At 37.4% G+C, this 16,014-nt stretch overlaps 1 protein-coding gene across 3 annotated transcripts in view; it reads right to left on the bottom strand.

Annotated features, from left to right (window-relative positions):
- Positions 1 to 6,335: 6,335 nt before the first annotated feature.
- The window catches only part of LOC5570793 (protein cueball), an 81,380-nt gene continuing 71,701 nt past the window's right edge, over positions 6,336 to 16,014 (bottom strand). For all 3 annotated transcript variants that reach the window (XM_021842912.1, XM_021842913.1, XM_001653247.2), the window contains 2 exons: positions 12,046 to 12,316; positions 6,336 to 7,918 (listed from right to left, as the gene is read on the bottom strand). In XM_021842912.1, the coding sequence (XP_021698604.1) occupies positions 7,787 to 7,918; positions 12,046 to 12,316 (403 nt within the window). In that variant the 3' untranslated portion in view covers positions 6,336 to 7,786. The remainder of the gene's footprint in view (positions 7,919 to 12,045; positions 12,317 to 16,014) is intronic.

Raw genomic sequence — 16,014 nt, forward strand, 5'->3', positions numbered from 1 at the left:
ATTTAACGAGCGTGGGGCAGAACCGAGGATGGAGAGATGCGACCGCAAACCGACGTTTTCTCGGCCATTACGCTGCCATGATAAGAGATGCCTTTCCTCTTCGATGAATTCTCGCGGAACATTACTAAAGGACCTATGTACAAATGAGAGATTCTCTCCTCTCTCGTTCTCTTTCGATTATAACAGTGGAATACTAAAGATTTTTGGAAGTTTTTCACTATAGATCGAAAGTCAATTTCCTTGAGTAGCGTTTCATACAAAAAACGCAACAGAAAAGGTTAATGTGACTCAGTTATTAATGAAAGAGAAAGTAAACAAAGAGAGCCTCTCCATGTTAGATAGGTCCTTTAGTAATGTTCCGCGAGAATTATTCCTCGAAGCGGGTTAGATATGAAAACAAGGATAAAGAGAGAAGGAATGTTAGTGATTGTTACATGCTCTATGGCAGTATTGGCGTACATTGAAGTCATACAAAATTAGCTCTTTGGATTCCCACGATAACAATCCCCTGAAACTAATGATAAACAACAAAAAATGAATCCGAAAGAGCGAGAACCTTGATGTTTCAATGTATGACAATCCAGCTTTATTGCATGTGAGAAGTTCTTGGTGATATTCTCACAACGGCCATTCAGAATGTTTCGACGGATGTAGATAAAAGATCATTATGATTATCATTAACGCGACGACATGTTATTAAACTCAAAACGATTATTATATTTGCAACTGTTAATTTAAATAGTTAAGCTAAGGGTCGGTTATCGCATATAACTTTATAGATAAGCAGCAGTAAAGCACAAACGCGAATCCATCCCATCTTCAAATGCACAACACTTCATTCTGGGACTTTAGAACGTCCATGTTGTAACTTGTTCACACAAGAAATCTGCCTCGACCGAGTTGGCAGAACGCGCCCATACCCCTTTCTGAACCAAAGGACAGGGAACTAATACCATGATACCTTAATTACGAATACAAAAGCTACTTCTATGTTATTTTCACTACTACGCTCACGATAATTATGTTATGATCGTTAGAATAAAAACAATAGAGGTTACTACTACATAACAGAAATACTACCCAAAGAACGCTATTGTCGCCAGTGTTGGTGTGATAAATGCAAAGTAGTGCAAAAAAGCGTAGAGGATTAAATAAGTTATTAATTACAGCATTTTGTTCAACAATATTATATTATATTATAAAAGATATTTAAAAATGAAACATTTCAGTAACAACAGTGCCATCAGTTTTCTAATTATTATACATACATCAGTAACATTACTAAACTATCTCTAATACCGCTACAACCTACCTTACTAAATAACGCAATACCATAAAATGCCGTAATTCAGAACATTTTGGAATATTTCTCAAAAATCGTAAATTATTGTTAATGACAATTTTAATTGGAATTATGATGCATTACAAGCATATACAAATAGCGGTATGGACAAATTTCAAAATTTTTCTTAAATTTCGATTAATTTTGGACCAAATATGCGGATTTAGGCGATGCGCTGAATTACGGCACCTTACGGTATTACTAAGGTAATAATTACTACATTGTTAGTAAACCTAATATAAATGTCTATTTTCAATAACCTGTGAGACGCAGAGACCACCCGCACCCACTCTTGCGCCTCGTGGTCTACTGAAAAAGATTTATGTATATTGAACTAATACTACTATTAGAAATAGTGCTACTGATGGAGGTGATCGTTGGTTTCCCAGTCTTGTTAGTGATTTGAGTGTTAGTATTGTTAGTGCAGGCAAAACCTAGAACGAATACAAACTTCGCTCAACTATTTCACGCGACTAAAACGTCGCTGGACTCTGGCGACCTTTTCATGTTAGTGCTTGAGCGACACAGGCTATTTCAATGCGTCGCTGGAGCACTAAACTGCAAAGCGCTCGCCAGTCCAGCGACGCGAAAGTTGAGCGACATTGTAGCGATTACTCGGATGCACAATAGAGACTGGTAGTGAGCCCTGCCGGTCCCTCCAGCATTACGCGTAGTTATCTGGTGTTAGATCAGTGGTCACCAAACTGCGGCCCGCGGGCCGCATGCGGCCCTCAGCAAGGTGTTGTGCGGCCCGCGGAGTGATTTTGAATGTTGAAGTAGTGTGGCCCGCATGTTGTAATTCCAGAAGTTAAAATTTATCTTCTTTAAAATCTCGCAAATGTTTTTCTACGGTGAGCCATTGGATTGATTTCCAGATTTTGTTCTTTCCCATGTGTTGAACAGTGGCATAGCAATCGAGAATTTAATATCATATAATTTCTTGTTTACAGTTTGGCCAATAACCCAATGTTTCTTCAACTCATGATAAAATCGTTTCTTCAAAACTTCAAAGTTGCAACGTTCCAGAAGCGCTTTCTTTTTTCAAAGTTAAAGAAAGAAAGTGTTTTTCCAAATATTTCTACTTTAGTTCCGAAATTACGCTTGAGTTTTAGCTTCACTGTCGCTAAGGATTTTTTTATAACATTAAGGTTAATTGTTAATAATATTATACTAGTGTTGCAATCATCAAATTAAAAATAGGGAAAATATTTAAAATTTGTCAAAGGTTGTTTATTTCAGTAGTCACCTGTCGACCCCGATAGAAACTCAGTCAAATTGAGTAACAACTATCGAAAAACTCGACTGGCGGATTCGTGCAGAGCGAATGTTTTAGAGAGCAGAAACTCTAGTTGAGTCGTTTTGATTGGACTTAAAAAATAGATATTTGAGGGCTTCCTTTGCTGAGTGGTTAGAGTCCGCGGCTACAAATCAAAGTCATGCTGAAGGTGTCTGGGTTCGATTCCCGGTTGGTCCAAGATCTTTTCGTAATGGAAATTTTCTTGACTTCCCTGGGCATAGTGTATCATCGTACCTGCCACACGATATACGAAAGCGAAAATTACAACTTTTTCAAAGAAAGCTCTCAGTTAATAACGGTGGAAGTGCTCATAAGAACACTAAGCTGAGAAGCAGGCTCTGTTCTAGTGGGGACGTAATGCCAATAAGAAGAAGAAGAAGATATTTGAGGCCCGCGACGTGTTTTAGGAGCAAAGTGGTGGCCCGCTTAACCAGTTAGGCTGAGGACCACTGTGTTAGATCATGCGACAGTAACTAAACTCATGCTGAAGGTGTGATAAATCAAGTGTAAAATATATTTAAGCATTGAAACACATGTCATTATTTAATTTAAAACTATTAGACTAGCTTACATTTTATAAGTTATAATAACGATTATTTTCGCGATCAATATATTAGCATTAGAGTAATTTTTCACAATATCAACAGTATGCAATCACTTGATAAATCACCGTCAATCCCATCACCTAAGGGCAGGGTAAACCATGCCCGAATGATTTTAGAATCAAAAACAATATATCCGAAGTGAAATCAATAGATAAAAATAGAACAATCCTCAGAATGATAAAACTATGGCTCGCGAACATTTAATCGCTAGCCCACACGCAGAACGATGCATTAAGGCGAAGTAGCCCGTCATTCGTTTTGGCAGCAATGATGACTTTGCTGCGTGCAACTTCAAAGTGATAAAACTCTTTCTTGATAGTTTATATTGACTTGAAAATGTTTCACTGTACGCGCCAACATACATCAAATATGCTGATACTTTTTCAGCTGCGTCAGTGCAAAACCAACTGATTTTCTTTGATTCGCAATCGTGAGATGAATTAGCTACAATCATCAACGGTGCGTACAAATTTCAATGATGGCCTACTTCGCCTTAATCGCGGAGCGTAGTTTGTTGTGATATCTTTACGACAAAAGTTTAATCGTTGTTGCTATGATCGCATGATAAAGAATAACCGCGATGCATCATTTATTTTGTCATGATCACTAGATTTCCATCCTTGCAAGGGACTGCTCAAACTACTTGAAATTTTTATGGTAGAAAGGTTATGGTTATTTAAGTTCTCTGGTGTAAAAAACTCAGAAAGGGGAAAATGGGGCAAAATGAGGAACTTCCGATGGCGTGCGGTGAATGAAAATGGCGCCATTCGATTCCTCGCATGTTTTTCAATGAAAATAGCTACTTTCCACCTCCTGAAATCAGCGGCACGAAATAAGTGCGATTTTGGGTCGGTTTTTGCCCACTGTGCGCGGCTACAAATCAAAGTCATGCTGAAGGTGTCTGGGTTCGATTCCCGGTTGGTCCAAGATCTTTTCGTAATGGAAATTTTCTTGACTTCCCTGGGCATAGTGTATCATCGTACCTGCCACACGATATACGAAAGCGAAAATTACAACTTTTTCAAAGAAAGCTCTCAGTTAATAACGGTGGAAGTGCTCATAAGAACACTAAGCTGAGAAGCAGGCTCTGTTCTAGTGGGGACGTAATGCCAATAAGAAGAAGAAGAAGATATTTGAGGCCCGCGACGTGTTTTAGGAGCAAAGTGGTGGCCCGCTTAACCAGTTAGGCTGAGGACCACTGTGTTAGATCATGCGACAGTAACTAAACTCATGCTGAAGGTGTGATAAATCAAGTGTAAAATATATTTAAGCATTGAAACACATGTCATTATTTAATTTAAAACTATTAGACTAGCTTACATTTTATAAGTTATAATAACGATTATTTTCGCGATCAATATATTAGCATTAGAGTAATTTTTCACAATATCAACAGTATGCAATCACTTGATAAATCACCGTCAATCCCATCACCTAAGGGCAGGGTAAACCATGCCCGAATGATTTTAGAATCAAAAACAATATATCCGAAGTGAAATCAATAGATAAAAATAGAACAATCCTCAGAATGATAAAACTATGGCTCGCGAACATTTAATCGCTAGCCCACACGCAGAACGATGCATTAAGGCGAAGTAGCCCGTCATTCGTTTTGGCAGCAATGATGACTTTGCTGCGTGCAACTTCAAAGTGATAAAACTCTTTCTTGATAGTTTATATTGACTTGAAAATGTTTCACTGTACGCGCCAACATACATCAAATATGCTGATACTTTTTCAGCTGCGTCAGTGCAAAACCAACTGATTTTCTTTGATTCGCAATCGTGAGATGAATTAGCTACAATCATCAACGGTGCGTACAAATTTCAATGATGGCCTACTTCGCCTTAATCGCGGAGCGTAGTTTGTTGTGATATCTTTACGACAAAAGTTTAATCGTTGTTGCTATGATCGCATGATAAAGAATAACCGCGATGCATCATTTATTTTGTCATGATCACTAGATTTCCATCCTTGCAAGGGACTGCTCAAACTACTTGAAATTTTTATGGTAGAAAGGTTATGGTTATTTAAGTTCTCTGGTGTAAAAAACTCAGAAAGGGGAAAATGGGGCAAAATGAGGAACTTCCGATGGCGTGCGGTGAATGAAAATGGCGCCATTCGATTCCTCGCATGTTTTTCAATGAAAATAGCTACTTTCCACCTCCTGAAATCAGCGGCACGAAATAAGTGCGATTTTGGGTCGGTTTTTGCCCACTGATAATGGTATAAACAATCTGCTTCATTTTCGCAAAATTTACAAGTAGAAAGTAGGTGTTGTGAAGCATTGCATTTGCCACCGAAAAGTGAATCTTGTAGGAGACTGTAATAGACGCCTAAGGTAACTTTACTCTTAAATATTCACTATAATAATGACTATTGAAAGTAAGACGCTGAGATCGATCATTAGGGTACACTTGCTAGTTTCGAGAAATTGTTGAACAGGCAAGGAAAGTGACTTTTTCTTTAAGGATATATGAACGTAATGACCAATAAATACTTTTAACAACAAAAAACGAAATTAACTATAACTACTACTAAACAGCCAATTTTGTTAAGACTTGACGACAATTGACATTTAAGATTCTAATCTTACGTAAAAGACAGGAGTAATCAAAATAGCACTTAAATGACAAATTATTCAAAACCATTCTGACTAGACAGAATTAGTAACGACAGTACTACACTACTATTTCAAACAAATTCTGGTGGAGCTGCTGATTTTCACAATGCTTCCTTTTCTCAGAAGCAAGGTAATATGGGTATTTTTCAAAAACTACCACGTCAAAATACGTATAAAAAACAGTGTTCATGTGGGCACTATAGCTTAGTCCGTCTGAGTATTGGTCCTGGTAGAGGGGAAACTTGGCAAAAGCCAGACCGAGGGTTCAGCCTTGACAAATTAAGCTGTCAGGCAGCTCCAACTAAATACCATACAAAAAAAAAAAATAAAAATAAAGAACATAACATCAAATGTACAATCATATTCATAACAATAGTTATGTTGCTGTTTATTCCAAAGTCATCTTTTATTAGATATAGATACGAAAAGCTTATGGATTTCGGATAAAATGAAACATGAAACATATGCTTCAAGTCGACACATTAACATCATACGCATCATTCATAAATATATTTCTTTCATCCACCTATTCACATTCCACTATCAATTAATTTCATTCGATGAATGGCTCATAGTAAAATTTATATTAATATCACATTTCTAATGTGGATATTGAATATAAAGTCTCAACGGTTTCCTTAAATTTATCATTAAAAAATAACTACAAGTACATCCTCGGCTTCAGCCTTATCAAGTTTTGTTGCCTTTTTTAAGTTTTATTCTTATATTCGCTGAGTTTAAGTGTTTCCATTTTCCTCGTTTGTTTGAATGTTTTCAAAATATATAAAAGTTTGACGAAAACGCAAGATGAACGTAAAATATAGTACGTAATGAACAGCAAGGTAAAATAGATGGAGCCGCATTAACAGGATTTTTTCACGTATCACAAAACTAAACCAACAAATAAATGTGTGATATCTGTTTGTTCATACGCGTGAATGACCGGTTTTTAATCATATGACTTCACTGATAGGGACACTAAAATTTTTAAGGATTTTCATATTATAATTGAACCTGGGGATTATTTGATAAAATAATTTGGGTTGTGCACCATCCAAATAAGTATCGATTTTCGAATATCAATTTGATATTTATTGGATAATTAATGCGACATCTAATATGCCCCTTTGCTATAAAATTAATTAACAAATCACTAACAAACTAAAGGAACTGGTAAATAAGCCGAAACTAACGTTTATATCATTGTGCGGCTCCAAACAAGTACATACCGCGAAGCGAAGAGAAGCTCTTTTAACCAAACGGTTGTATCGTGATATTTATAATTTGTTGAGCTATTATTGTTAACATACTCTGAAAAGGTACATTTTTTGGTTTTTGTAGTACAAACATGGGTAACCTTTGCGCATTGATGAAGTTCTGTTCTATGGCTTTTTTTTACAAAATGACTTGCTTTATCTATTGTCTAAGACATGTGTAGCTGCTTGCATATAGCTCTCGATTTGATACCTTTTCTAAGGAACATGTTTCGGTTATTCAAGTACGCTTTTGTTCAAGTTTTTGGGCCTTTTTTCAAAATGAACGTGTTGAAACACATTAAAATTCTACATAAAGATCAAAATAAACTACTAATGGACAAATACTAATTAAAACAATAAATTCAAAACTGATTTTGATAAGCACACAAGAGAACAATAACCAGGCCGACTAACATTTCAGCTATGCGCAGTTCTCGAGCAGGTTTCTGCCTAATGTAACATAAAACTAATCACATAATTTAGTTCTCAACTAACTAAGACATATTGCTATTGGAGAGATTTCAGTTGTGGCAATGGTTCGTCCCAATTGCACCGTTGATTTATGTACATTTAGTTTTAATCGCACTTTTGCAGCTGCCGCTCTGTAGAGAGGAGTATTAACCACGTGGTGGTGGCAGTTTCAGTCTCACGTGATCAAAAAGGCTAGTTCTTTTCGGCAACGCAGCTTGGAAGTTTACGATACGATCCGGCAATGCTTTCTATATCGTCCAGGAGGAACTGTTTATCTTCCGCCTTTGTAGCCGATTTCTGCAGTATCTTGGTGTCGAAGCATGGCTGGAATGAACAAGCGGGTAGAGTTAATCACAGTGTGCTTTGTACTATTTCTACGGACACTACCTAAGGCAATAAAACAGTATTTTGAAGTTAATTACCCTTGTTAAAACCCGTGCCTTCAAAACAGTCGCTAAGGGGCCGTTCAAATATTACGTAACGCAACAGGGGGAGGGAGGGGGTCTTACATTGTGTTACGGTCCATACATAAAATTAAAATTTTCCATACAAAAGCTGTTACGTGTGGGTGGGAGGGGGTCTAAAATTGGCAAATTTTGCGTTACGTAATATTTGAATGAACCCTAAGAATGCGGCTCTAAATTTGTCAATTCTAATGGTGCTATCTATACCAATGTTGCTACGGGTACACATAATTGCTATCATTATACATCATATAGAATATTTACTATCGTCAATTGAATATAAAGTTTTTGATTTTTTTTGTGTTTCTGTTGACAAAAAAACAAATTTATTTGCATCAAACATACTTGCAAGAATTGAATCGCCATACGTCTTGTTTGTTTTCGTCATTGGAGACATCAATGATCAAAAAGGTCGTTGAACAACTTCAAAGGTAAGATTTAGTAACTAACTTTTTTTTTACGGGGAGCGAAAAAAGGTTGAAATCGATCATATTTCTCCTTTGAATGAAAATATCATGCTTAGTTGATTGTTAGCACCTTTAACTGCAACATGTGCAAAAATTAGCGCATGTATCACTGAGTGGACCACATAGCGCAGTAATTATTCGAGTCCGATACCTATAGCTGTGATTTCATACCTCGCTCGATTTGTGGGGCCAAAAATCTAATGGTAATACAGTTTGTAGCACATTATGTCTCATCATATCAATGGTTTCATATTATTTTACGCTACTACGATGAACATCCATTAAACTGCGGAACACGTTTTGTCTCCAGCATCAAAATACCTCTATTTACTTAATTAAGGGTTGCTGAATTCATTGCCGTTTACAGAAATATCATAGCACGTCTAGTTTTTGAGATATTGGTAATTGATAATGCAAAAAATGACTATTTCAGCCAACTTGCATGCAAGTTTGCCAGCTTGTAAGGAAATTCATTTGCTGAACTTGTCACAGAATTCAAACTTTATGTGTATAACAATACTTATCATCAAATTTTATAATACTTTTAATGCGTAATAGTTATTTTTTGATTGTTTAGAAAAGTATTGTATTTTGCCATATAAGAAAAGGAAGAATTTTGTATGGAGACTGCAAGCATGTTGAAAAAATCGGTTTAATCTAAATTTATTCGTGCAAGTTCAACCAAAATATATCAAAAATGAAAGTTTGAGACTTCTTTTGTATGCTTGGTGGATAAAAACACAAAAATGTTTGTTTAAATATACTTCGAATGTTAGGTAAACATCAATGAAACCAATGTTTTATACAACTTTGGCGACCTGTAGCTAAACATTGTTACGTGCTGAGAAATTTCTGAGAACGGTCTCAGATTCAGCAACCCCAAATCTACTAGAGACACATTATTTGATTCTTGAGACACGCAAAAATGTAATTTTTGTTGCGCTGTGTTATCTGTTAATTATATTTGTTATTTATAATAGACGTTTTATTCGCAGATAAGGGATCGTTCAAATATTACGTAACGCAACAGGGGGAGGGAGGGGGTCACAAATAGTGTTACGGTCCACACAAAAAAAAAATAAAATTTTCCATACAAAAGCTGTTACGTAGGGGAGGGAATGAACCCTAAAATGGATCATTGAAGGTAGTTTTTGTCAGTGCTCACCGCATCAAAACAAAGGCGCCACTTTATATGGGATTTAACATTGTGACCAGGCCCGGATTTGGGGAAGGGTGGGGGGGTGCCAAGGGGGCAAATGCCCCGGGCCCCCCGATGAAGGGGGCCCCGAGGAATTAAAATTAAGAACAAAAACATTCAAAAATACCTTACAACAGTTTCTCTTCAGACATTTGAACATATAATTCTAACGTCAAAGTCAACTTTCCAATATTTTAGTTTTTTGTTCATTATCTAATCTCACAGTATGGTCAATTGTTATCCTTCAATATATTATACAAAAATCATGAATATTAAGCCAAAATCTTTGAAATTCTTCTCCGGTTAGTTTAAAAAAAAATGTTTGAATTGAAAATGCGCTTAACGTTTTTTTGCAGGGTCTTGAAAATACGGCTGCTGCCTCTGCTTGCCTCTGAAGAAATACTTAATTCAAAGAGTCTATCTGGTTCCTACCAGAACTTCAAAATTTCAACAGATTTTCAATTCTATCAGAAACATGGAGCGTGAGAGAAATTCTCTATGATTATTTTTAAACTCTTTATATTTTGTTTTCCGTAGTTGATGAAGTTTTCTTTGAATTCAGTAAAGGCTTAGAGTAAACTTTGAATGTAATCAATATAATACACAGTACTTCCAAGAATAAAGAACATGAAGGCCGATTTTCATACAAAAATGGTCAAGTTTAGGGAACTGTATAACATTTCGAACAAACCGATTGACCTGAAATTTGAACTACATCTCACAAATAACTTGAAATTCGAAAAAAAAATGAAATTCTATTCAAGAGTTCGGAAGCTATAATAATGTTTTTTTTTAGAAAAATGCCGAAATTTTTCAAATTGGAATATTTTTGAAATGTGAATATTTAGAAAAAGGCATGCTTCTGCAAATTTGTTCACTTAGATGAAATGCAAAACTTTGTGAAAGATCATACCTATCCTAAATTGTTTGTTTTCAAAATATCTAAGTATTAAAATTTGGTCATTTTGTTAATATGGGTGGATTTTAAAAACTTAGTTACTTTTGCATATAATTTGATGATTTATTTACAAATTTAATTTTAAGTTTTTTTTTCTAGCATGCAGTTCAATTTTTAGATCAATTGGCCTTGTGTACTGTATTCTTGCCAATACTGTAAATAGGGAGACTTACGGCTTCGGCACCATTCGACTATTATCGGCAACCAAATTTCAAACGCCAAATACACACTATTTTTCTATCAAAACACATCAGTGGAAACATTCAGATGATTCTTTGTTCTGCCCGCTTCCCGCTGGCGAGATTTCCGAGACTAAACAAACAATATCGTCGGAGATGTCATCAATTCAAATGAGCACGCCTCAAAATGCGACTGATTTGGAGCTGCCGAAGCGATTCACCAGCAGTTGTTATGGGAAAGTTGCCGAAGAGAGTGGAGGCTGCCGACAATAGTCACACTGACAAGGGATGTTCGCAGCGTTATAAAAACGTTTCCAAAAGCATTTTGACAAGTCTGTCGGTGTTAATCGATAGAGGATTGAGCAACGCATAAATGTAAAAAGACAAACACGGAATTTGTCTTCTGTTGTCCGAGAAAATTACAAAAGAAGCACGGCATCGGCTTAAGCTGCCGAGAATACGTAAGTTCCCCTACTTTGTATTTTTTTTTCAGAGAATGCGGCGACAAGAGACAAACAGGAAACTTGTACTAAATAGAATCAAAAAGAGCTTTGGAGAAAAATTTAAAGCCGTTTTCATCAATTTTTTCTCTCTATACAAATTATTAAGCCGAAAAACTAGCCAATTTCCTAAAAATTATTATATTTTTCCCTTTAAATGGAAAAATCACCTCAAAGCACTCTTGGAAAACTTATAATGGACGTTTTTTTTTTCAAAGTGTATAGCTCACAACCGAAAATGTCACTTACAGTACTTTGAATTTGGGCCCCTCATACGTTTGGACCGACCATCTCGTTCAAAACTCAAATTCAATACGTTTGTTTGTGGAATCCCAAAACGTGCTAAATTTTGTATAAAGGGGCCCTCTTTATGTGATCTGACCCGGGCCTCCCAAAGCCCAAATGTGGCACTGATTGTGACAGCATTGCTGTTCTGTCAAACACACAAGGCTACGGAGGCGCTATCTATGCTTTCCATAGCGGCCGTTTTGGTTATTTTAATGATCCATTGGTGCGCAACTGAAACTATTCCTATATAAGTTTACTCTTTCCATTAGTTTTCGCATTCAGTTCGCAACACATTACTTACAAGAATTAATGATCTATTCAAACCTCGCCACTCGTTCCAAATTTCCTACCATACTAAATAGACTTTAGCAAAAAAATTGGACCCCAAACCACTTACCGTTTCGCACACGTTCATATTGCAGCAGTTTTCTATCGTAATTTCACACTGCGTCGCCGGACGGGAGGTCATCTGTGTGTTGTTCGTCACTTTGAAACGCTTGGTAATGCGTGGCCGATTTCGTTCGTACATGCGGCGCACGGTACACAGAATCGTCACCAGGGTAACCAGCGACGCCGTAAATGCCAGTGAGACGTACACAACAGTGCGGTTGAAGGAGTTCTTGCAGTATGTGACCTGTGGCTCGACCAAGTTCTTCGCAATGGCGACCCTGCGGAAGAGATTGGGAGAAAAATTGTTATATGTATGTGCATTCCGTGATTGATATGTGTAGTCAGTCTAAGCTAAGCCTAATTTAATTATCACAAAGGGAAAAGATTCACACAGTTCAAAATAAGAGCGATGAAAAATGAGCTTTCGACATACTTTACGAAAACCTGTTCGGAGGCCAATGGGCATAAGTCATTTTATAAGACCAAATATCAGGCCGGATAACTTTATCTTTCGCTTCGGATTTCATCAATTTTTAAAGTCAGTGGAGTCTCGTCGTAAGGTGCACTTGGTGCACTACATAGTCGAAGATTTCAAACTAATAAAATAAAAATATTATAATTTCCAATACTTGCAACATTCGTAACATGCAGTTGCTTGAAAATGTTCTTTGCCTAATAAGGTCCTAAAAAGTTTAATGAAATCTTGTTTTTATTTAATAACATGGAAGATCATGTTAATGCAACTACTTTATCATTTTTTCCCGCTCAAATAACGGCTATATAATATTTAAACGTTAATTTTAAAATTGAGTCCATAGGCCTTTTCATGTGACAGATCCGTCTATGCATTTGTTTACATCGGTGAAGGACCGGTGCATACACGAGGCTGTCATTTTCATAGAAGAACTGTCAAAGAGCTTTCCGATCAGCTGTTTTGGAACGTCATGTGAATAGGCCTATTAATGAATCTTAACACTTTTGCTCATGTTTGACGTTCGCTTAGTCGACAAAAACACCACAGGGGTTGTAGTTTTAACACTATCTGACAGTCCAAAAAAAAAGTAAGAGGTTGTTTCCGAGATACGACCGCCAAGTTAACGTTGAATAACGTTAGCCTTCTATTTCATGGCTTGAGACCGTCACGAACTTATATGAAAGATTTCTACTTATAAAAATCCAATCAATTTTCATACTATTTGTTGCATGTGTGCATTGAGCTTGAGCTTGATTGACCGCCCGTGGATGCTACTCCAGTATAGCCAGATCAGCTGCACTTACACAAGGAACCAACCGAATGACTGCTTGGGACTAACAGGCATCCAGTGTATAAGTGCTGGTGATCTTCTATTTTTAGCGACAATTGAGCTCTCGCCGAGCGGTGTCACGAACACGTGCGCAAATTTGCTGGTTGAAATTACTGCCTTTTGATTTTGCTGGGAACAGCTGATCTTTGTTTATATTTTCCACCAGCACTCTTTAAGTAGTGTTGGTGACATGTAACGTGTATGTACGCGAGCGCAAATACCACTATGGTGCCTGCCACGTCAGAATGCAGACCAATGTGGGGAAGGGGAAGGAATTGATGATGCATTGGCTCCCACGTAGACCGCATATACCACTGCGTCTAAGCCAGTTCATGCGGGAGTGTATGGATTGGGGGAAAGGCATGGCAGAGAGGTTTGCTTTTGTGGTTAGCAGACTGCCTATGTATCAGGCGTAAGGAAAGGCATGCGCGTGGAAGAATGGAATCAAAAAGGGAAACGGTTTCTTGTCCGTCTCTGGTCTGGTTTTAGCGTTGGCTATGAACGAATAGTTTGAGTGTGATAGATTTAGAATGGAACATAGAAGCAAGTGAGAGATATACAACTACAAAGTACGAAGAAAAGGACGGGCCTGGGATTGAACCAATGACCTTCTGCTTATGAAGCAGAAGCGGTAGCCATCAGATCACCAACCCCGTCATCATTGTTGCATGTGTGCATTGTAGACATTGTGTGTTATTATTTGGTTGGTTCGGTTACCACTTCAACACCGATTTAGAATCGGTCGATGGAAGAAGAAGCATGAGCGGTAACTCTTGCTCCCTAAACAAAGATTCCGGTTGAACGTTAGGTCCACGCATGATCCACTAAGATTAGTTGCTTTAGTGAGTTTGGAAGCCAGTTTGAGGTTGAGATACTTAAGGGGCCCAGATAACCGTAGCGGTAAATGCGCAGCTATTCAGCATGACCATGCTGAGGCTCGTGGGTTCGAATCCCGCTGGTCGAGGATCTTTTCGTAAAGGAAATTTTCTCGATTCCCAGGGCATAGAGTATCCTCGTACCTGCCACACGATATACACATGCAAAAATGGTCAATCGGCAAAGAAAGCTCTCAGTTAACAACTGTGGAAGTGCCCATAAGAACACTAATCTGAGAAGCAGGCTTTGTCCAAGTTGGGACGTAACGCCAGAAAGAAGAAGAAGAAGAAGATACTTCTCCATGAACTGCGAACCCTATGTTCTCCTCTTTGCTCAAATCGATGTTCAAGTTGCGTCCACATGTAAACTTCATAACGTAAAAACCTTATAACAGCAAGAAAAATGTGCTTTCCTATGAAAAATAAGACATACCTCGATATTTCCCAATTGTTCAATAGTTTAGTCATGAAAATCAATAGTTTTCATTGTTGGAGTAGATTCGTAGAAAGATTTCCAATCGATTGGTGCAAGAATCTTGAAAATCTATCCGGGTGTTAGTAAGTTATTAAGAGTCAAAATCTAACCACTTTTCGTGACGCGAGCGATTTTTTATTTTTCGAAATTGTACCCCAGTTTGTTTACGTTAGACGTTATCCAACGTCAAAACATAAAACAAGGTTTTTTTGGCTTAAACAAACGAAAAACATTTAAAATTGAGTAAACCTTTGTTTTTAGCCTAAACTTAAGCGTTTGGTACTAAAATTGAGACAGGGCCCTATTGATGCATCGCCCTCAGTGAACAAACCGCAAAGCAAACAAGACAAACTGCCATGCGTCTCTCCATCATATTTGCAGAGAACATCCAGTCCAGCCGTGTACTCTCTCTTGTGCACGAGAATAGCATGTATGAACACAGCAGGAGTGTGCATTTGTGTTGGCATTTCTAGACCAACAGTGCCATTGTTTAGGTAAAATCTGGTGCACTCTACTTTGTACACCCGAGAGAGAAATTGCCCATGGCGCGGTTTGCGAGAATCGAGAAAGCGCGCGCAACTGGCGTCACGACGTCTGCTGTTGGAAGAGAACTCGACAACGCCATACCTACATGTGTATGAATATGTAGCATGGACCTCTCAGGTGTCGCGCGATACATACTAGGCGCGATATTGATTGGAACAAAATCTAGATGTAATTACCATATTAGCAAAATGTATTATGTTTTGTCTCATTATGTAAATCAAATTTATGTGGTTATGAAATGATTCATAAAATATATGTGAATAAAGCTTTTCTTGCTCGACGGATCGACAGCTGATAAATAAATTGCTGTGGGCGTAAAGTGGGTTTCAGCGTTCAAAAGTCAATGATCATTTCACTTAAACGCCTTGGTGTAAACCTCATAAATGAGTACAAGGATATGTCCCAGGGCTGAATAACGTCCAAAAAACATAACGTAATACAATTAACAAGCTGTAAAAACAAGAATTATCATTAAGAATAACATCCTTAGAGATAATGGAAATTCGCATTTTCGCGGAAGCTTCAAAATCCACGAAAGTTGGCCTTCATCGCAAAACGAGTCGAGGTTTTATCAAAAATCTCCTAGGTAATCATTTAGTTTTAAGTTGGACATCTTTCTGGCTTGCATCGTATCAACCAAAATGCCAAAACGAAGAAATTAAAAATGAAAACGTTCCATAAGCAACATAATAACTTCGAGGTAGGCGTCCAGTTTTGGAAATTATATATTTTTTATACAAACATAGTCTTCGTAGTTAAATTTAACGGTTTGTGCA

This window comes from Aedes aegypti, chromosome 2, assembly GCF_002204515.2.
Source record: "Aedes aegypti strain LVP_AGWG chromosome 2, AaegL5.0 Primary Assembly, whole genome shotgun sequence".
In the NCBI taxonomy this organism is placed as follows: domain Eukaryota; kingdom Metazoa; phylum Arthropoda; class Insecta; order Diptera; family Culicidae; genus Aedes; species Aedes aegypti.